Source organism: Octopus bimaculoides, chromosome 3, assembly GCF_001194135.2.
Source record: "Octopus bimaculoides isolate UCB-OBI-ISO-001 chromosome 3, ASM119413v2, whole genome shotgun sequence".
Taxonomy (NCBI): Eukaryota; Metazoa; Mollusca; class Cephalopoda; order Octopoda; family Octopodidae; genus Octopus; species Octopus bimaculoides.
Window position 1 is genome coordinate 36,053,506 of NC_068983.1, and position 23,234 is coordinate 36,076,739.

Below are 23,234 nucleotides of genomic sequence, written 5' to 3' on the forward strand. Positions count from 1 at the left end.
GTGTGTGTATGGACGAGGATAGTTGTGTAAAGAAGTAGTTCTAGGAGTAGTTGGCGTTAGGAAGGGCATCAAGCTGTAGAAATCATGCCAAATCAGACTAGAGTCTGGTGCAGCCCCTCAGCTTACTAGCCTTGGTCAAACCGTCCAACCCATGCCAACATGGACAACGGACATTAAATGATGATGATGATGATGATGTGTGTGTGTGTGCATGTGTGTGTATTTTACATATATATTCATTTATCTACATGTGTTTTCATGCTTGCATGTTGCATGAACATTTTATTTAAGGTAGTCTTTTATAGCTGGATGCCTTTCCTGATGCTAACCTTCACCTGTTTTGCAAGAAGAAATCACTTATTCTACACAGCTTTAAAGGCATGAAGTGTCTGAATGATTTTTTGACAGGACAAACAGAGAAGAACACTGCCTGTAATACTTTCTCACATGCAATTGTATATATAAACAAGCACACAGACATACATGCAAGCATAAACAGACAGACACATACATACACAAAACAGTCGTTTCAGTATCTGTCTATCAAATTCACTCACAAGGCTTAGGTCAGCCTGTGGCTATAGTAGAAGGCATTGCTCAAAGTGCTGCACAGTGGGACTGAACCAAAAATGATGTGGTTGGGAAGCAAACATCTCAACCACACAGCCATGTATGCACCAATGTAAACTCATTCTCATTAAAGATAAAAACCACGCAAGAAATTATTACTAATAATTACCATAACTTCGTTTAAATAGTGGACATTCGATTCAATCAAGGCCTCTAGGTTCTGAGCAGATTTCAAGAGAAACAGCATCAAAGCAGTCCAGCAGATAATGACAGCCAATATGGAAACCCTGGAATACATAATTAATAGAAATGTGAATCTTCCCATGAACCAATTTGCTCTTTTTCCACTCATGTATCTTTAACCCTTTTGTTACCATATTTCTGTTGAGATACTCTGTGTTTCTTCCAATTAATTTTAAATATAACAAAGAATTTACTAAAATAACTTAGTAATCATTCAGCTAGTGTTAGGAACATAAATTGTGACTAAGGTTTGGTGGAAGATTTTAATTCAGAGCTTTTGAAAGTAAGACATTTGTACTATAGAGCCAGAGGCGGTTTCAGCCAGATTGGTATCAAAAGGGTTAAATAAACATCATACAATCTTGTCATAAACTTTTTGCTTCTTTTTTATTATTAAATGTTGATAATTATTTTAGTAACCGTGAAATACATACAAAATATATTTTATTGTTTTCAGGTTTATATTTAGAAATAATTTGCTATATTTAGACCTGAAGATTCATAAAAGGTTGGTCTGCTAATCCTCGTCAGCTCATAAGGATCCATAGGGCTAAGCATGTAATTATGGTATCTATAGTGTTAATCAGATGAGAGATAAAACTTTCCCTAGAGTCACTAAAATATTACAGGGAGGTCTACCTGTTTGAGAAATTGAATTCATTCTTGCTTGTCAATGAAGTACAGTCCTGTTACTTTTGTTTATAATGGTGGACTACACCATCCAATAATAAGTAACCAGGGAGAGAGGGATTGATGAGCAGCAGTATGGAGGAGTGACAACTGTGTGTATCAGATACAGAGTTCTGATGCAATTCTTTGTTACTCAGGTAGCGTGAGGGGTGAGAGGTGATGGTTGAGGGAAATGAATGCAGTTAGATCTAATGCTTTTCATTGTGGCATGGGTGACATGGTACTGTGAATAGGAAAGAAGGTGAAAGAGAGGAGAGGCTATTGAAAAGGCTGTGTGCATGTGTGTGAGGATACCTTGTGGTATTTGTTCTTTACATTTTAAGTTGAAATCCCACCATGGCCTACTTGAATAACAGACTTAATCCATCACCCAGGTTTTACACCACCATCTGCCATTTCAAGTGCCTTTGGCAGAGTCCACTCTGTTGCAAGCATTTCAGCCAGGTGTTCAGTTTGAGGATGCTTCCCTCCATCCTTTTCACCAGTTTTGGGGCCTCTGTAAAGGGTCATGGACACCATCATACTTCCTGACTAAAAGATAAAATATTAGGTTGTCAAATTAATCTCCCCATTTTAATTCTTTCCACTGTTATTTGAATTAACAAAAGATATTTTACTGAAGTGTTTTATGGGTTTTTTTTTGTAGCTCCATTCTTGCTCTACTACAGTGGTTCTCAACCATTTTTGCCTATGGACCCCGTTTATTCCTATTTTACTTGGGTGGACCCTCAATATTTAAGAATATCCAATTATATTTTTATAAGTAAATATTAAGAACTGTATCAAAATTGTTAAAATATTTTGTGTATTGTAGAAGTATAACCAAATTTATTGCACATAAATTCTAAGAATAAAATCTTGTATGAACCTCTAACGGTCAGATGAACCCTGTCTGAGAACCTCTGCTCTACAACTTTTGTTTATTGTTTTTGAAATCTGAATAAATTTTACCTCTTTTCAGATGGGTGATGAAGAAGTCATCATTGTTTAACGTCTGCTGTCCATGCTGGCATGGGTTGGACAGTTTGACTGAGGACTAGCAAGCCAAGAAGCTGCACCAGGTTGCAATCTGATCCAGTGAGGTTTCTACAGTTAGATGCCTTTCCTAATGTCAACCACTCCAAGAGTGTAGTGGGTGCTTTTTATATGCCACTGGAATGGGAGCCAGTCAGGAGGCACTGGCATTGACCACACTCGAGTGATGCTTTTTATGTGCCACTGGCATGGGAGCTAGTCAGGTGGCACTAGCATTGACCATGTTCGAGTGGTGCTTTTTACATACCACTGGCACGAGAGCCAGTCAGGAGGCACTGGCATCGACCACACTTGAATGGTATTTTTTACGTGCCACCGGCACTGGCATCATACCAAGTAGAAAAAAAAATGAAAATTTATTTGACGACTCAATTTAAAAAGTTATTAAAGAATCACACATTTGGTGAAAATACAATTTTGGTGTATTTTTCAGCAAATAATAAATAGAAAAAAAACCCCCACATATAGACACAGATTTAAATAGATATCAATGAGTCATACCATCGTCTGATTCTGTTTGGTGACAATTTGTTTTTAGCATAAATACTTTCAAAGAGGTAATAAAACAGAAGCAGAACACCACATATGTACAACAAAATATAGATTTGGTAACGCCGAGAGGGATGTGACATATCAAATGATTCAGTTACCTCTGCCTAAAAGAAGAAAAGAGAATTATATTTACTTCACATACCACATTGTCAAAACTGTCATCATCATCATCATTGTCAACAACAGTATCATTTTAACATGCTTTCTTTTTAATGCTACAAAGGACTGAGCATCTCTTCCTGCAATTAGATCTTTCATTATAGACACAGGTATGGATGCACAATCACCTGGCTGCAAATTCCACTTTGCAGCCAGGTGATTCTATTTTTGATATCACTGTGCAGCATCTTGGAAAGTGTCTTCTACTATAGCATCAGATTGGCCAATACATTACGAGTGGAATTTGGCAGATGGAAACTGTGTGGAAGCCTATCACATGTGCGCGCGCGTGTATATATATATATTTCTTTTCTTTTACTTGTTTTAATCATTGGACTGCAGCCATGCTGGAGCATTGCCTTGAAGGATTTATTTGGACAAATTTCATCCCCTTAGTATTTATTCTATTGGTTACTTTTGCCTAACCGCTAAATTATGGGGATATAAACAAACCAGTGGTGGAGGACAAACACACACTCATATACATACAGGGCATTTGAGCTAAATTTGATGACCTTTTGCCTTCTTTTTTTCAGGAATAGCTTGATGAATTGGTGAACAGTGAATGGTGCTGGAGAGCTAAAAGATTAAAGTCGTAGTTGAGAAAAAGTTCGCTGACATGGAGGACTGGAAGCCGTCAGAATATTAGAAAAAAATTATTTGCATCATGATGATTTGCACTGGGCATCAAAATGCTGACATCATGACTACTGCTCAATGCTCTGTGAACACTGTAAAGGCTGTAAGACAAGACACGGACAGCAGCAATGGAGATTAGAAAACCATGGCCAGCAGAAAAGGACACAATTGGCTCTGACTGTGTCCACACACTGGAATTCATCCTCACATCTTTGAATAAGGCCTTAGTTTCAATTCAGATGGCTATGTGAAGCTACTGGAGACTGGAGTCAATTCCTGTCTGGAGAGAGTTGTTGTTGATGTCCATGGGGTCAGTATATGACTAGAGTTATATTCAAGTTTTTGTGGAATTATGTAAATGAGAAGAAATGTTTTCTAGGAAAGGACAGCAGTCTAGTGCAGTGGACTTCTACCAACTGCTAAGATAGAGTGTCTCACTAAATGCACAATAAAACAGCTGCAAGAGATTTGACTTATTACTTAAGTCTTTTGTCTCCAATGAAGCATTGGCCATTGATGTTTTTGTTCCATTGTTCTTGACTTTGGCCTGCCTTTCTACCTCCTTTGTGGGTTCATGTGTTTTTTTGAGGGAATGCTTTCCTCTCCCATGTCTTGTTGATTTTAAATTATCATATAGGCTGTGTGGTAAGTAGCTTGCTTACCAACCACATGGTTCCAGGTTTAGTCCCACTGTGTGGCACTTTGGGCAAATGTCTTCTACTATAGCCTGGGGCTGACCAAAGCCTTGTGAGTGAATTTGGTAAACGGAAACTGAAAGAAGCCCATCGTATATATGTATGTGTCTGTGTTTGTTCCCCCCCAACATCGCTTGACAACCGATGCTGGTGTGTTTACGTCCCCGTAACTTAGCGGTTCGGCAAAAGAGTCCGATAGAATAAGTACTAGGCTTACAAAGAATAAGTCCCGGGGTCGATTTGCTTGACTAAAGATGGTGCTCCAGCATGGCCACAGTCAAATGACTGAAACAAGTAAAAGAGTATATACACATCCATTTTAACCACTCAGAAGTGGTGGTGCATATTATTCTAGCCTCTATGCTTTGACCTGTCCAGCACTGGAGGTACTACCAGGAGTTTGTGCTCTGCTAGCATAACTCTCAAGGTCATTGAGACACACAAGCCATAAGGACTGGACCTTGTGGTGGAAAGGATTTGAGCACATGACCTACGAACGGACAGGTCAATACCTTATTCACATTGTCATTTACCATTGAAATTTGAAAAGAAATACTCACCAACAGATTTAGAAAATCTGCATGCCAGAAGACTACACTGTCATGGAATTTGTTGTAATCAGAAGATATTAAAATGGGATGACTGATGGAAAAATTATTTAGTTTCTCGGATAACAACTGTAATTTTGTAAATGTGTAACCTGAAAGGAAAGATAATGATATTTAGAGTACTGACCTCAGTTTTAATCTTCCACCAAAATTTCATATTAATTTATGTTCCAAAAAACCAGCTTAATGTTTATAGTCATTTCATTAAATTCACCAGTGCCAATGCCATATAAAAAGCACCCATGCCAGTGTCATGTAAAAGCTTCTGTGCCAACTCCATGTAAAGAGCACCCGTTCCAGTGCCACATAATATGCACTTATGCTGGCGCCACATAACAAACACCCATGCCAGTGCTACATAAAAGGCGTCAATACACTCTGTAAAGTAGTTGGCATTAAGAAGAGTATCCAGCCATAGAAACCATGCCAAAACAGATGACTGGAACCTGGTGCAGCTCTCTAGCTGGCCGGCTTCTGTCAAACCAACCAACCAACCAACCCATGCCTACATGGAAAACAGATGGTAAATTATGAATTTCCATTATTTTCAAAATTAATTGAAATAAAGGCAGTGCATTTCAACAGAAATATGGTAACAAAAGGGTTAATAAATAAAGTTTCTTACCATGAATTTTGAAAAAGAAATAGGCGGCAACAAAAATGAGGATAGTGAAAAGGGTTATGAGTTGGAGTAGGTCAAACTTGTTTAATCTCATCTTCGCCATATCTGGCCAAATGGAGACACCACCACCAACAGCAAGTTTACTGGAATTTTGTTTGGCAGCAGCATGTTTATCAATAAGTATTTTACGTTTTTCTTCAATAGGTCGACCTGTAAGATAAGAGTGTATTATAACAATAAAATGTTAATTTGTTTTCTGTAGTTCAAAGTGCCGATTACCACTCCACTCTTTCTGTGCTAAAATGATCCAATGAAAGAGAGAGTGTCACATCACAAGCATGCACTCTACTAGAAATAGCAGCCAAATCTCTTTCAAATCACATCTTACTACCTTGAAAAAAGGGAAGGACATATTGGATAAATAATAGTATAGCTGGTGGGGACAATGGTTGAAGGCCCACTTCAGATGGCACTTTTAATGGGGTGACTGTTTTGGGTCTAATCTCTTTAATGTCTTGTAAATTTATAAGAAACCAGCAAAACAAAACAAAAAGACAATAAAATTTTTTACTTTACCTGGTGTAAGTCGTAACTGTGCTAAAGTAGGACTCACAGTTTTCTTTGAATAACCAAGTCGTGTCTTTGATTCTAATTCCTCCAGAAACTTCTGTTTGATTATATAAAAATCAATTTCTGAAGACTCTGGTGGTTCTTGTTTCTTGGACCTTTGTCTAGGCTCTGAAGCAGTTACAGCTAATGTAGGAGTGCTTAGACTGGTTTCTTTTCTCATCGGAGTACTAGACTTATGTGATATACAAGCAGTTGAAGAAAATTCTCGTTCTCTACAGCCAGTCCGCATCTTGGTAAGATATGATCATCTCTGATACAAGCTAGACAGATATTTCTGAATAAAGAATCAAAAACAAATTTAAGAGTTAATAACAGTGGTTCTCTTCAGAAATCTTACGATTGGTGGAAATGATCAGAAAGACAACCATCACTCCATTGCTTATGATGACAAAGGTTCCAGTTGATCCAACCAATGGAACAGCCTGTTTGTGAAATTAATGTGCAAGTGGCTGAGCAATCCATAGACACACGTACCCTCAGTGTAGTTCTCAGGGAGGTATAGTGAGACAAAATGTGACAAGGCTGGCCCTTTGAAATACAGGTACAACACATTTTCACCAGCCAAGTGGACAGGAGCAACGTGAAATAAAGGGAGCCAGTCAGGAGGCACTGGCAACGGCCATGATTTTATTGTGTGAGGCTGGATCTGGCCGGTTTGAATGCTAAAGTGTTAAAAAATCTTAATGCTAAAGTGTTAAAATTAATAGATTAATTTATTAGTGGAGCACTGAACTACATTTTAAAAGTTAGTCAAGGAAAGATGGGCAGTGTCCAGGAACTTAACAGGCCCATTCAGCCTGTTGCAGTGTAGCCCGCCTGCCCTCAATATGTGCAAGTAAATGTCTTGAAGAAAAATATAGGCAGGAAGGGAATTGGTGCCTGGCTGAATGCCTGCACAATAGTGGACTCAGTTAAAGACATCAAAAGACCAGGTAATGACGTTAAATCATGCAGCTTAATGTCATTATTTGATAGCATATTACCATTGTTTGATATCTGTTGGCACTCCGTCGCTTACGACGTCGAGGGTTCCAGTTGATCCGATCAACGGAACAGCCTGCTCGTGAAATTAATGTGCAAGTGGCTGAGCACTCCACACACACGTGTACCCTTAACGTAGTTCTCGGGGATATTCAGCGTGACACAGTGTGACAAGGCTGACCCTTTAAATTATAGGCACAACAGAAACAGGAAGTAAGAATGAGAGAAAGTTGTGGTGAAAGAGTACAGCAGGGTTCGCCACCATCCCCTGCAGGAGCCTCGTGGAGCTTTAGGTATTTTCGCTCAATAAACACTCACAACGCTCGGTCTGGGAATCGAAACCGCGAGTCTGCTGCCCTAACCACTGGGCCATTGCGCCTCCACTTTTGATATATCAACGAGTAACTATCAAATTATATAAGATACCTGATAATAGTAATACAAATTGCACATCTATGTATATTATGTGTACAGGTTGAATGTTTCTGTATATGCTCAGGAAACATTTTCTAATCTGGTATGAATCATAATAGATATTGCTGGTGCAAGATCAACAACTTTTCATAGGAGCCAATATGTGTTTGGTTCACTTGCTAGAAATAGCAGCCAAATTCCTTTCTGGCATCCCTACACAAGTGTACCTCACTGACTTTGTTTGCTCATAACGTCCAGGAAAATGCACATTTTTTAATGAAAATTTTTACAAATCTGCTTCAGATTATGCAGATTTTGATTGTATCAGAATTTGCTATAAAAATGTTTTTTTTCAATGTTGGGGAGGGGACTTTCTGAAAAATTCACAAAAGTTGATTTTGTTTCTTCATAACTTTCAGAAAAATGGGAACTATTTTTTTAACGAAATTTCTACAAATACCTCTCAGATGGTATAGATTATAGTTATATCGGAATTTATGAAAAGAAAAAAAAAAGAAAAGAAAAAGTGGTGGGCTTGTACACGTAATATACTGACAAACATACCAATTTTTTTTTCGAAATTTCAAGTTTCATTTTGTGATGTGAGTCCACCAATTTTTTTTTCCATATTCATTTCCAATATAATCGTATTATACATAATTTGAAAGGTATTTATAGAAAATTTCATTGAAAAAGTTATGAGGAAATAAAGCCAACTCGCGAGAATTTTCTGAAACTCCTCTCCCCGTCCCTAGTAAAACGTTTCCCACCAAAATCCTATATAATCGGAACCTACACCATCGAACATTTCATTTACAAATATCTATTTTCCTGGAAGCTATGAGGAAACAAATTCGGGTGGAGCAGGGGACCGAGGATGGTACATTTGCGTAGGTATGCCCCCTCTTGAATTGTCCTCTGCTGTCTTTAAAAAAAAGAATACGTACTTGAAAATGTAGTCTGCGTTAAACTATGACTGAAAAGACGAGATGGCCACGGCTAGAACGCCTTTGATCATAGGTCTGCTGGACGTGGTCTAACTGGGGCTAAACTATTCACTATCCATCCAGATAAATCCAAAAATTCTTGATTCATAAAACATTCTAAATTTGATCTCACCTATCTGTCAGGTAAATTAAGGGGTGTGGGTTTAATCCGCCCTTTAGGTCAAAAGCAAATATACTTCGTTGGGGGTGGAGGTGGAATCAAATAACTGTATAATAACGAAAAGTAAAAAAGTTATTTTGCTGATTTTTGAATCTTAGACGAGCAATTAGATTACTTTTAAACGATTTGTTGTTAATGAAAAGAAACCGGATTTTCTTCTGTAAATGTTTAAAAATTACAAATTTAATTTTTTAAACTTAGCACCTTCTCAACGCAATAAAACGCAATTTTCTATTTGGTAAAGAAATTTAAAAAAACATGCCAGGAAAGTTGTTTTCATAAAAAGTTTATCAAATTGACAAAAGTAATTGAAATTATTTAAAAAGAATATTAACATACACACAAATGAGGCAATAATGTAGAAATGTGAAGTAAAATTAATTAAACGATACAAACCTATACTTTTGGAACATTCAGTCTGGTCAAAATATTGTCAACTTAGAACCCGTATCTAAGTTTGGAGACAATTAGTGAGTAAAAGAATATATTTATTAATAAGTGTATCAATATAAGGGTATTATTAAAATATATTTACAAATATATTGACTCCTCTAAAATATATTCAAACCTCTATATTTGAGTATTAACAATGAAAATTATTTAGTGATATTTAGCTAAAACGATATGCGGTTTTATTTCTGAAACTAGCTCCGGTTGTTTAAATTCCCCGCCACGAACAGGTACAGGTTTCTTTGAAAACTCGTTTGTCGACTTTGTAAGTAACTTTAGCTTTAATAATTGATCTTTGAAAGATTTTTTTTACTACCTTTACTGAATTATGTTATGCTGTAAATTATTCTAGCGTTTGATTCTTTTGCTCTGTCGTAATGTTTGAATGTGCAGTAAATTGTAAACATTCCAGATTGGCTAAAGATAGAATTAGGAGTTGAGGTTTGGAATAAGATGAAATGGTCATGGCTAGAACGCTTTTGATCAAAGGTATACTCGATCAAGGCTGATCAAAGGAACAATTACAACTTCAACTCTTAAGTTTAATATTCTTAAGTCACAACCATTAATTCCTATCGCTCGAGCATCTCTATTTTAATTTGAGATTGTATACATCCTCCTAGATAAATGATCAGATTTACTGTTTTATTCCTGTTCAAAACCAAACTGAATGAATCAAAAGTTGTGTTTTATCAATTTCTAGTGATGTTTGTTTACTTTTTTACAAACCAGAGTTCATATTTAATTTGCATCCAAAATATAGTCGAAGCTAACATTCATTAACAGTACAATTATTTTAAATATATATATTGTCACAGGTAGAAAATTATTTTATTTAGAAGGCCACATTGAAGTTAGCTATCATCCGACATAAGCTGCATTAAAAAAAATATTCTTATACTGCTAAACTTATTGTTATTCTCAAAAACTAACAGTTCAAGAAAATAAAAATAAAATATTTCCTAATAAGCACCACATGGTAACTGCTTTTTCGGAAATTTATTCGTATTTCCCTATTTTAAACGTAGTTGTAATCCAAACAAATAGTTACAAGTGAAGAGAAGATTTTTCCAGTATAATAATTTCCCCCTCTAACGTTGTACTCCGTTCAGAGGGTTGCAGGTTCTTAAGTCACCACAGTGGAATTCTCACGTAGGCGTGTAAACACTTGCTTTATGCAAAGTTTTTTGATATACATATAATAATAGACTACAAATATTGTCAACTGGTAAATACATAGTCTCGTGAATGGTATTGTCAGTTAAGTCGTGGTGGAATCATGATCAGGTTGGTACATCATAAAGTCATGATATTTTAATAAAATTTACAAGGGAAAAATTATGTTTTTATAAATTTTCTTTTTTCAACCGCCCATCTTCTTGTAGCTGATAACTAAATACATTCTTCGGATCCTTCTGATTTGGCGGGCACCATTTTTTATTCATGTTTTATTTGGTACTACTAAAGCAGCGCGTTCGGGTCCGCGCTGCTTTAGTAGTACCAGGGTTAGGGTTAGGATCGACCACTCAAGACTAGCTAGCGCGGACGCGCGACTGCGCGTTCGGGTCCGTGCTGCTTTAGTAGTACCGTTTTATTTAGTGTGTTTTCTACCGAAACACTTTAAAACTTCGTATACTTGTATATTTTGTCTTATAGAACAGAGAAAAAATTTTATATTCGAAGTTATTTCATGTTAAAAGTTATCAGGAGAATGGGAAGGTAGATGTGACAGTATTGACTTCAGACTTAGCAGGAACCTTTTCAAAATCAGAAAGCTGCAGGCTAGTTTGTTAAGCTGTACATTCAGGACCCCCAGAAGATCTTTTCAGATCACAAGAATCAATACCTCCAGCATTAACTCTACATTACATGGGTGGGTTTGACATTTCATGTACATGTTGGACTTGTGTTTTCATCATAGGATCCACTAAAGCTAACTACAACATGGAATTGGTTGGAAGACCAAAGAAATGGTTCAAAGACTTCTTTGAGAAGAAACTACATCAACCCTTCAAGAGTGGAAGATCACACTACATGTTGCCTGTTTTGAAAGTTTCACTGTCGAAAGTTGCGGTGGGAGTTGAAGAAAAGAGGGAGAAATGCATTCATTTAAATCCATCAGGAAATGCAAGAAGAGTTTTGTGCACACAGTTACACCTGGACTTTTCCAATCATTTACATGTATAGTCATCAAAAAATCAACAAATGAAAGAGATGGCCATCATCAGATTCTGCAGACAACCATAAGCAAAGAGAAAGAGCAGTATTGATTCTGAACAGCCTTAAGCAGAGCAAAGGAGAGAGTAACTATACTTGTGTAGTGATTGTCATTAATGTTTTCAATAAGTATATATAATTTATATCTTATTATGTATAAGTAATTTTTATTTCATGTTGTCTTTTCAGTGTGATTATCAGAAATGAAAGTTAAGAAATGTTATAAAAATTTTGTACAGAAAAACTGTGACGATATTGGAAATTCTCAATAAAAGGAATGTAACTCAACCAGGAAATATAGTAAGAAAATATTCTTTATTTCTTCTATTAGAAAACCATTTTTATGTTAGTCATCATTACTAAATACCCTGCATCTTTTGGTATTATTCAAAGTACAGTACTCCTTTGACTATCGCAGGTGTTACATTCCAAAACCTCCCACAGAAATGATTAAAATCTAAAAAATACAAATACCTATTGGCCGCAGAAACTCTGATATACTAAGAAGTCCACAATATAAATTTACATAAATTAGCCCGAAAAATCTGCGATGTATTGAGTGCGTGATAGGTGAACCATGACATACTGAGTGCGCTATCGGTGAACTGCGATATGGCAAGAGATTACTGTATAGTGAAACTACTTTCAGGTAAATAAGTGGAGGATGTAGCTTATAAACTGATCAATTTTAAAATGTTTTCATTATATATGTATAATTACAGTGCCTGTATAGAGTCTCTATAAAGACAATCTTTAAAGCTGGTTGCCTTAGTAAAAGCCTATAAATACTTAAAGCAATATTGGGACCATTTTGATAGTTTTGTTTCCATGTGATTGAATTGAACTTGATAGGTGTTCCATTAGAGTGCTTTCTTATTGTCCATGACAAAAATTTCAGTTCAATATTGCAAAGTCCATGAGGCATAAATTATGGGTATAAAACATTTTTGGAACAGCTGTTTTGGTGTCTGATGCAATGCTGACTTGCTTTGACATCAAACATTTCCATGTTTTTCTTGTTTTAATGTTTCTCTGGTTTTCCCTCTTTTTCTCTTTATGTATGCAAGCATATTCCTCTTTACATATGAAGAGAGGGCAAGTGTTTATCTCAATTGTATTCAGTTAATAAATTGCAATGTCTATATGTGTATGTTTCTGCACATGCATGTGTGTGTATATGTTTGACTCCAACGCCAAATAGTACTGCTACCAAAAACAGGTTCAATGTCCAGTCTGTTGTGCCAGATTGTCAGCATCCAAACAGTTATGCCTAATCATCTCATTCAAATAAATTATACAGGCGCAGGCGTGGCTGTGTGGTAAGAAGCTTGCTTCCCGACCACACGGTTCCGGGTTCAGTTCCACTGCATGGCACCTTGGGCAAGTCTCTTCTACTATAGCCTTAGGCTGACCAAAGCTTTGTGAGTGGATTTGGTAGGCAGAAACTGAAAGAAATCTGTTATATATATATGTCTGTGTGTATTTGTGTGTTTGTCCCCCCACTATCGCTTCTCAACCGCTGTTGGTGTGTATGTCCCTGTAACTTAGCAGGTCAGCAAAAGAGAGCAATAGAATAAGTACCAGGCTTACAAAGAATAAGTCCAGGGATCGATTTCTTCGACTAAAAGGTGATGCTCCAACATGGCCAGTCAAAATGAGTGAAACAACTAAAAGAATGAAAGTGCTATTTCTATCTAACTAGACTCCATGGTACATACCATGTTAAATTAAACCTTTATGTTTGTAGTAAAGGTACCTTTACCGGTATCAGCGATGAGTTACAAATTGCTGATCCTTTTGATGCTAGGCCAAAAGCTACAACTTAAAATGAATGTCCACTCTTAATTCAGAAATGTATTTCTGCAGTTAGCAATGATTTCCAATAGAAAAAAATAGTTTACTTTAATTTCTTTCGAGCATTGGGCCTCATGGAGGCAAAGTGGCTGTGTTTCTTTTGAAAGGATCCCACGGAGGCGAGGTGGTTGAATTCCTTTCGAGTGTTGGGCCTCATGAGGCAAAGTGGCCAAGTTCCTTTCGAGCATTGGACCTCAAAGAGGCAATGATCAAAACCTTTGGCATTATGTGGTGCTTGAAAAGGAGACCCATCAAGCTGAGCAAATTCGCAGTTGTGGCAGATACTGGTGTCACGCAAATTGGCACATAAAAGCACCCATTAAATTCTTGGAGTGGTTGGCCAAATCAGACTGGATTCTGGTGCAGCCTTCCCGCATGCCAAACTGTCAAATTGTCCAACCCATGCCAGCATGGACAACGGGTGTTGAATGATGATGGTGATGATAATGAATTCCTATAAATGTTACAATTAAAAAAATTTCACTCTGCCTTACAGAATTCAAATTTTCAGAGTGAGTCCACAAATATTTGTGGAAAACTGTAAAGACTGATAATGATAAGTGCCAACAGCAGGGCATATAAAGCCATTTTGAAAAATGTGGAGAATTGTGGGGTAATTTTGAGGAAATTGAGAATGTTTGAAAACTTGGTTTACTTGGAATACTAAACTGAGATATTTTTGCTGTACTGTAGAGCTGGTACTGCAGTGGTTGTAAACACAAGAAGTTCATAATTTTTATCAATTTTATACATCGATGCCAGTACTGCCTGACTGGCTCTCGTACCAGTGGAACATAAAAGCACCATTCGAGTGTAGTCGATGCCAGTGTTGCTTGACTGGCTCTCGTGCCAGTGACACATAAAAAGCACCCACTACACTCTTGGAGTGGTTGGTGTTAGGAAGGGCATCCAGCTGTAGAAACATTGCTAGATCAGATTGGAGCCTGGTGTAGCCTTTTGGCTTGCCAGTCCTGTCAAACCATCCAACCCATGCCAGCATGGGCAATGGACATTAAATGGTGATGAGGACATTGTTACAGCTTATAATTAATATAGTTTAATTTTTTAATGCTGTTTCTAATTTAATATGTCTGAGTTTTCCTTAATTTGAAAATATTAGTGGTCCTCTTCTCTAAGGGGTTAAATATTATTTAACTCTAGTATACACATTTGAAGCAGTATTTAATTAAAATTGCCAGTTACTACAGTATCTGTCCTGTGATAACATCTTTTAGGAATGTGCAGCATTAAAAGTATAATAAATATCAGAGCAAGAAGAAAATTCATCCTTGCAGCAGCCAGCAAGAATGCTAGATGCATTCTGACATTTTGGTGGCTGGCGTTTTCACTTTTTATCTCTCTCTCCCTAATATTTATTGTGTTTTTAACACAGCACATCCATAAGAGATGTTATCTCAGGGCAAATACAGCAGTAACTGGCCTATCAACTGTGTATATACATTAAGTATGATATATAGATGGCTATTATTTAACTATGTCTTTTGTTTTGTTTTTTAGGTTTTCTGCTTACAATTATGTCTGAATCATCTGCTAACAAGGTTTTTTCTGAAAAAGATAAAGAACTGTTTAATGAAAATGATTTAGAGAAGTTATTAGTCATCAAATCCTCATTACGTAATCGACTGAAAGATGAAAAACTCTCTGAAAAAGCAGGTATTTGTAAATATTTACTAGTTTTTACTTTGGTTTTCTGCATTATCATCGTTTAATGTCTATTTTCCTTCTATGCTTGCATGGGTTAGATGGAATTTGGTGAGGTAAGTGTTATACAACTGGGTCCCCTTTCAGTCATCAACCCTCACCTGTAATATTTTTCCATGGCCAGACATGGCTGATGCTGGTGTCACGTAACTGGCACCTGTATCGGTGACACATAAAATGCACCTTTCAAGCATTGGGCCTCACAGAGGCAAGGTGGCCTATGCCAGTGGCATGTGAAAAGCACTTTTCATGTGACGAATGACTGAGACCTTTGGCATTATGCTGTACTTGAGAAGAAAACCCATCAAGCCAAGTAAAATTGCAGTTGTGGCAGATACTGGTGTCATGCAAAAGGCACCCAAGCCGGTGGCACACAAAAGCACTTGTTACACTCTCAGAGTGACTGGTGTTAGAAAAGGCATCCAACCGTAGATACCATGCCAAACCAGACTGGAGTTTAGGCAATCACTCATCTGCGATGTAGGAATCTATCCTATATCATTGATTTAGCAATCATGACATAGGAATCAAATCACCTTTGGTAATTAGACAGTCCAGAGCAAGCAGTGCCTTTCTTAGTGGCACACAACATTTACTATAACAAGGAACAAACCTATGACCAAGTGCTTGGTAGTCCTGTAGTTTAATCTCAATCATTATACCTCCTCATCACCATCATTCTCATCATCATCAAATGTCCTTGACATGGTTTCTAGTACCAATTACCTTAGAGAAGTGGTTCCCAAAGTGGGTGGTATTGATCCCCTGGGGGCAGTGGAAAGATCCATGGGGACATTGAAGAAAAGTGGGATGATAATGGGGTGGCCAAAATAGGGTGATAGATGTAAAAAAAAATATTAATAGGTTAATTAGGTTTAAGTTTTATTTGTGAAATACTGTTGTTTTGAATTTGCTGCAGAAAGTGGTCTATATTTGTAGTGGGGAGGGTTAGGCATCACTAGGAATACGACCTGGATGCCAAGGGGGCAGCAGCCCAAAAAAGTTGGGGAACCATTGCTTTAGAATGTAAACTAGGTGCATTTTTTTGTGCCAACAGCTCTAATGAAGTTGCCATGCAAATTTCAACATCATGCCCACCTCCTGAGTAGGGAGGGGTCATATTTCTTGATATTTTTTAAAATCATAACTGGTTTATATATTGCTTAAAGAAAAACAATTTTTCTTTTGTAGAAGCGTCTGTATTAGAACCAGAAGCAGAATCTAAGTAAGTGTGGTCTGTAAAATTTTTTTTATTGTTTTCATTTTGTTAACGGTTACACCAAGGCCAACCTTGCCTTTCCTCTTTTTGAATTCGATGATGAAATAAGTACCGGTTAAGCACTGGGTCAATGTAATCCTCGAGCCCCTCTCTCCAAAATTTCAGGCCTTGTACCTATAGTAGAAAAGATTATTATTATTGGTGGTGGTGGATTATCAGAATTGAAAAATAATGCTCTGCAGTATTTCTTTTGGTTCTTTATATTATGAATTTAAATCTGACCATGGTCAAATTTCATCCTGTCGAGGTCAGTGAGATAAAGTACCTGTTATGTAGTAGGGTTGATGTAATCATTTAACCGTTTTTCTCCAAATTGTTAGCCTTATGCCTAAATTAGAAACATTTATTATTATTATTATTATTATTATTATTAGATAAGATAGCAAGCTGGAAGAATCGTTAGCATGTGAGGCAGAATGCTTTACAGCATTTTGTCCATCTGTACAGTCTTGAGTTCAAATTCTGCTGAGATTGACTTTGCCGTTCATCCTTTCGGGATTGATAAAATAAGTACCAGTTGAGCGCTGGGGCTGATGTAGTCGACTTACACCTGAATTTGCTGGCATTGTGTCAAAATTTGAAACCTGTTATTTATTATTGGTGATTTAATAGAATTGTTAATGTCAAAATTGGAAAATTAAAAACCTTATGATATTTGTTCTTTACATTTAGCATGTACATTCGGGGGGGGGGGGGTTTCAATGTTAATCAAAAAACTTTCTGGCCTTGTATCTTTATTAGAAACAATTATTATAGCATATGACTTTAATATATGGCAGTGTAATTCTCCTAAAATACATCATTAATCAAGCTTATTTGATTGAGAAATAATTGAAATAAAAGTGAATTATATTGTCAAACTTTATTTTTTAGAATCAGTGAATTGATAAAAGAAGTCACCTTACAGACTTGTAGAGAATCACGAAGGAAGCTGATGATAGAAAGGTGAGCTTTACTCTTAAAATTACCTTTCAAGGTTATGTTTTGTCTTTTATCATTGTTGTCGATCTCACCTCCCTGCAGGACAGTCCTCATTATTCAGCTTGATTTGGAAGAAATTTGACTGTTATTATTACTAACTCGCAAAGATGGTGAGCTGGCAGAATTGTTAGCACACCAGGCGAAATGTTTCATGGTATTTCATCCATCTTTATATTCTGAGTTCAAATTCTACCAAGGTCGACTTGTCTTTCATCCTTTCGCGGTTGATTAAATAAGTACCAGTTATGCACTGGGAGTTGATGTAACCAACTCCCACAAGCTGCCCATGTGGCAAAAATTTAAAACCATTATTACTAACTTGTAAAAAGGTTCTTTATTGGTTCATATTACTATTTTGTTGTTTTCTGTTTATGCAACACTCCTCTATATTATTAGTTACTGACATCCATCTCTCTTTCATCATCATCATTGTTTAATGCTGGCATGGGTTGGGCGGTTTGACTGAGGTCTGGAGAGCCAGCAGCTGCACCAGGTTCCAATCTGATCTGGCAATGTTTCTACAGCTCATTAATCTCTAAACACTTCACCGACTCCTCTTTCTAATACACTTAGTTCTCCACAAAATCATTCCATCTTTAATCTCCTTTCTGTCAACACCCCAAATGTAAAATTCTTCCCTGAAGACGGAGGCTAGTATTATCTGATGATAGAATCAATTTACAGTCATTATTTTGGACCACCAAGCCCCAAGAAACAGCTGTTGGACTTGTAATACTCTTTTTCGACCCCTTTAATTCCTGATATCTTTTCTAGTCTAGCATGGATAACAGACGTTAAATGATGATAATGAGGATTTAACTTGTATTTTTCAGATTGCAAATTAGTCAGGTATTGATTGAAAATCTCTTTGAGAAAGATGAATCCACTGATCTCCAAGTTAGGTAAGCTTGAAATATATTTGTCTGAATAAATGCATATCTGTTTTCTCTCTCCCTCTCTTTTCATAAATATATTTTATGATGAATTTAATCCCTTTTGAAACAAATGTTTAATATTCATTTGTTGTCTTTGTAGCAAAGAATTAGAATCATTTTTGGAAACACAACGTAAACTATCGGTAGATATTCTGAAAAAACATAAGGTAATTTTGTTTTTAGCTCTGAATTTTTTTTTCTTCAGGTGTTTCTTCTGTTATCATCTTCATCATTTAAAATGTCTGTTTTCCATGCTGGCATGGGTTGGACAGTTTGGCAGGAACTGGCCAGCTGGAGAGCTGCATCAGGCTCCAATTTTTTGTGGCTGGATACCCTTCCTAATGCCAACCACTTTTACAGAGTGTACTGGTTGCTTTTTATGTGGCACCAGCATGGTAATGATCTGTTTGCAGGAAGCATAAATTATGTTTTGTTGCAGTGTAGATATCCATTTTTATATTCTTGGCCGATTTGTTCTTTATTGAATGCAATCTAGAATGAATCTTGCATTTTTTATACCAGGCGTTTGTGATGTGTTTTTCTGATGAACTATTTTACTGACATCAACAGCATTCTGGAATATCATTGTTGGCAAAACAAGTCTCAATCAAAATATTGGGCTGATTTAATTGATGGGAGCCCTCCTCTAAAAATGTGGCCTGGGTTGTATTAAATAGTTGAAGGAACTAAATGCTGTTTCCCCTACTCTCAAAGATGTGCAGAAGCACTTTTGCAAGTGTCATGCAAAAAGCACAGTATACTCTGTAAAGTGGTAGACATTAAGAAGGGTACATATTATCATCATCATGCGTCTGTTGGCATGGGTTCGACGGTTTGACTGGGTTGGCATACTGCACCAGACTCCCGTCTGATTTGGTATGGTTTTCTATGGGTGGATGCCAACCACTCTGAGAGTGTAATGGGTGCTTTTACGTGCCACCGGCATGACACCCGGGTGCGTTTGTATATATACATAGAGAAATATGCTATTATTAATAATAATAATATTAGTGGCCAAAGCGTGAACCGAACAGGCAAGTTTAAAAATACCAACTTTGCTATAAATAGGAGTGAAATATACTCTAATGAGCATCCAGCCTTAGAAACCATGCCAAAACAGACATTTAGAGCCTGGGTAGCTCTCCAACTAGTCAGCTTGTGTCAAACCATCCAGCCCATGCCAGCATGGGAAACAGACGTATGATGATGATGTATTTGAGAAAGGCACCGATATCCACTTTGTTGCAAGCTTTTGGGTCAGCTCTGCGGTTTGTAGGGACCTCCTTCCCTTTGACCAATCTCGGAAACTTTGTAAAGGGTCATAGACACTGCAATCCTCTGCTGACGAAATTTAAAAAAAGACAAAAACCCCTGCCAAGTTAGTTATTTCATACTGTTACCTCCACACTCGCCATTATTCTTCTTGTCACCCATACTGTGTTCCACTGCCCGAGTCCTTGACTAACCATTATTTCTTTCCTCATTCCCATTGTATAACAGCTCAACAGAATTCCTTTTCAGTCCACAATTTATTCTGTAAACATCAACTTTAACCAGTTTCAGATTAAGCTTAAACAAATCCTGTTATGGTGATTGATAAGCTGGACTATTAATCTAATGGAGATATTTAATGTTTTACTGTGTTATTGTTTCGTAAGAAACTATATCAGAGTACATAGTCCACTTATCTGTAAATGAGTGACCCAGTGATGGATTGGTGTTCCATTCAGGGGGAATGTTGGCTTGCCCTAAAGCTAAGAAAGGAAGTGTATTGTGATCAGCAGTGTATAACAATATGCAGTAGTCTGGTTGATATATGAATATATTCAATCTTGACAACTCAAAAATAACTTTAAATTCAGTCATCACTATGGTAACTGAATTCATTCAAATGATTGTTTCACCCAAGCTCTATTTTTCATGCTGTTTTTCTAGCCAATCACTGTTTTTCTGTTTTCTTTCCCAACTGTGCTGTTTTTCAGCCAAGCTGTTTTTATGCTGTTTTCCAGCCAAGCTGATTTTAATGCTGTTTTTTTTTTCTGGTTTATTTAAAGCCAAGTTCTGTTTTTATGCTGTTTTTCTGTTGTTTTTTTTTCAGCCAAGCTCTGTTTTTCATGCTTCTTTATTGTTGTGTTAAAACATGGTATGCCCAATAATATTGTATTTAGTTAATTATGCAGTGGAATTGAATAAGATTTCTGAATAATATTTATATGACATTTCTACAGGCACTGACTAACTTTCAGTCTAAAGTCGATCAAATGAAAGTTGAGAACTTAAGTAAGTGAACTTTTTTTTTTTAAATCTTGATTCTGGCTGTAACTATGCATCAAACGTAAATTAAGCCAATAGTACATTGTGAAAACTAATCTAGAATTGATATTTATTAGTGCAAAGGCAACAAGCTGGCAGAATTGTTAGCACACCAGGCAAAATGGTCAGTGACATTTTGTCCATCTTTGCATTCTGAGTTCAAATGCTGATGTAGACTTTGCCTTTCGTTCTTTCGGGGTCAGTAAAATAAGTACCAGTTATACACTAAAGTTGATGTAATAGATTTACTCATTCCCCTGAAATTGCTGGTTGGCGTTAGGAAGGGCATCCAGCTGCAGAAACATTGCCAGATCAGATTGGAGCCTGGTGCAGCCACTGGCTCTCCAGACATCAGTTAAACTGTCCAACCCATGCCAGCATGGAAAATGGACGTTAAACAATGATGAAGTTAGGGGTTGATTCATTTGGCTAAAATTCCTTAGGGTGGTGCCCCAGCATGGCCACAGTCTAATGATAGAAACAAATAAAAGAATAAAATGTAAATGAAATTTTCAACAAATGCCCTTCTTTTTTCTTCAGGAAACATTGCTCAGAATCGTGAATTAATGATCTTTCTGGAACCTACAAATCAAAATTTAAAAGCTGTTGTTGAGAAATACAATTCAAAATCACAAGAAAGCAGGTAAATTGACTTTGTTATGTAAACACATTTGTTTTGTTACCTATATCTGTTTAATAAAAAAACTAAAATGATTGATTCAAAATTTCAGGTTTCTGGAAGAGTTAGCCAAACTAAAGAAAGAGAACAGGGCTTTCCAATATATTCTCCAAAGCTTAATTGCAGGAAGCAGTGTTGATTGGGCTGATGATCCAGAATTACTTTCTGTTATGTTAAGGGCTGGTAAAGAGCTTTGACTCGAAAAAAAGACAGTAAAGTGAATTATTAATTAATGAAAAAAAATTTGAAATTTTTAACGAAAAGATTTTATTTGGTTACATTTTGAGCCCATTATGGGCTAAACTGTACACCAGGATTGTTGGATAATCTACTGGTATGGTCCAATATTCTACAATACCGTTGATATCCTAAGGGGATTGAGATCTTTGGTTTGTGGTAGCAGTGATGAGGATATTCCTGGAGGGATGACTGAAAACTCATTCAACTAAAAATTCATAATTCATTCAAAGTTGTTTTTAAAATAAAAATGTCATTAAAATTCAAATTTAAATATATATTTTTGCTATAATATAAAAAAAAAAGATTTTTTTTTTAAATAAATGTTCACGGTGTGAGATGATAGAGTTGAGTTTTGATCTCCAGTGAGCGCGAAATTTGATATCTGTGCCTAAACCATTGATTGCAGAATATATCACAGTTTGGGATGAGTTATCGTAACCTGAAATAAAAGATTTAAAAAATTTCAATTCACATGATTACATCAAGATTTAAACAGTAAATTACATTTGGTCTTCAAGATAGCCTAGTCATATCTCTCCATTTATCTGTCTAGCATCTTGAGAGAGTCATTATGCACTGTTACTATTTCACTTCTTTATTTTATTAGTCAATTTTGTTAACTAATTGTCTAATCGTTTGATTTGGTTGATCAATTTATCAGTTAGGTTTGTCAAAGACCTTTCTGTTTGACAGATAGACCTGAAGAAGAATTGGAACAGAGGGCTTGTCATTGAAGAGGTCGTGAATGGCAATGAAAAGACGTTGACAAACATAACTGATTGATCAAGTAACCAACTGATTCATCGATTAGTTAATTGGATAAGTAGTTAACCAACTAACATATGTGAAATGAGGAAGTAAATAGAACCAGTGTGTGTTTCATGCTGGCATAATGACCTTCCCAAGATACATAAAATGTTTCAAACACCAAGAATCTTGCAAACCGAATACAAAAATGGAGTGTGTGTGTGTGTATATATATATATATATCTAAAGGTTCATTAAATTCATATGATCAGTCATATTTCTGAAGATTCAGTATTATAATGAAACTTGTGTACCATTATTGTCCATCTTAGATTATCATATCATGGAACTGTGCAATTATAACTGAACTATATCTGCAAAAATTACCATTTCATTGACCACATATATGGAACAGCTGAATCATTATCATCATTTAACGCCCACATTTCCGTGCTTGCTTGGGTCAAATGGAGTTTATTGAGACTGATTTTTCTATGGCCAGACATTGCCAACCTTTACCTGTTTCCAAACAAGGTAATAGTTCCTTTTGGCCAGATATGTTTTCATAGAAAAGTGGAAATAAATGACATTTGCAACTACTATGCCATATCAAGACAAGGAGATATAAACAGACACACACACATATGCATGTGTGTGTGTGTATATATATATATATACACATACACATGCATGTATATATATATATATATATATACACATACACATGCATGTATATATATATATATATATATACACATATGCATGTATATATATACACATATGCATGTATATATATACACGTATGCATGTAT

General features: G+C 36.4%; 3 protein-coding genes across 7 annotated transcripts in view; 1 reads left to right on the plus strand and 2 right to left on the minus strand.

Moving 5' to 3' along the window:
- The window catches only part of LOC106873902 (uncharacterized), a 14,642-nt gene extending 5,087 nt beyond the window's left edge, over positions 1–9,555 (minus strand). The window contains exons 1-6 of the mRNA XM_014921433.2: positions 9,402–9,555; positions 6,390–6,717; positions 5,817–6,023; positions 5,144–5,283; positions 3,040–3,194; positions 740–857 (exon numbers count right to left, since the gene is read on the minus strand). Of these exons, the coding sequence (XP_014776919.1) occupies positions 740–857; positions 3,040–3,194; positions 5,144–5,283; positions 5,817–6,023; positions 6,390–6,672 (903 nt within the window). The 5' untranslated portion in view covers positions 6,673–6,717; positions 9,402–9,555. The remainder of the gene's footprint in view (positions 1–739; positions 858–3,039; positions 3,195–5,143; positions 5,284–5,816; positions 6,024–6,389; positions 6,718–9,401) is intronic.
- Positions 9,556–9,644: 89 nt separating this feature from the next.
- On the plus strand, positions 9,645–21,946 carry LOC106873907 (centromere protein H). 2 transcript variants are annotated; one of them, XM_014921437.2, is made up of 10 exons: positions 9,645–9,720; positions 11,862–11,972; positions 15,045–15,200; positions 16,440–16,473; positions 17,401–17,472; positions 18,342–18,410; positions 18,544–18,610; positions 20,672–20,723; positions 21,297–21,399; positions 21,488–21,946. In XM_014921437.2, the coding sequence occupies exons 3-10, from the start codon at positions 15,062–15,064 to the stop codon at positions 21,630–21,632; spliced, it is 681 nt and encodes a 226-aa protein (XP_014776923.1). In that variant the 5' UTR covers positions 9,645–9,720; positions 11,862–11,972; positions 15,045–15,061; the 3' UTR covers positions 21,633–21,946. The 2 variants fall into 2 exon arrangements, with proteins under 2 accessions (XP_014776923.1, XP_014776925.1); XM_014921439.2 differs by lacking the exon at positions 9,645–9,720 and adding an exon at positions 10,657–10,742.
- LOC106873906 (DIS3-like exonuclease 2) overlaps positions 21,679–23,234 on the minus strand; it is a 126,009-nt gene continuing 124,453 nt past the window's right edge. For all 4 annotated transcript variants that reach the window (XM_052966144.1, XM_014921435.2, XM_014921436.2 and 1 more), the window contains one exon: positions 21,679–22,114. In XM_052966144.1, coding sequence (XP_052822104.1) covers positions 22,088–22,114 — 27 coding nt within the window. In that variant the 3' untranslated portion in view covers positions 21,679–22,087. The remainder of the gene's footprint in view (positions 22,115–23,234) is intronic.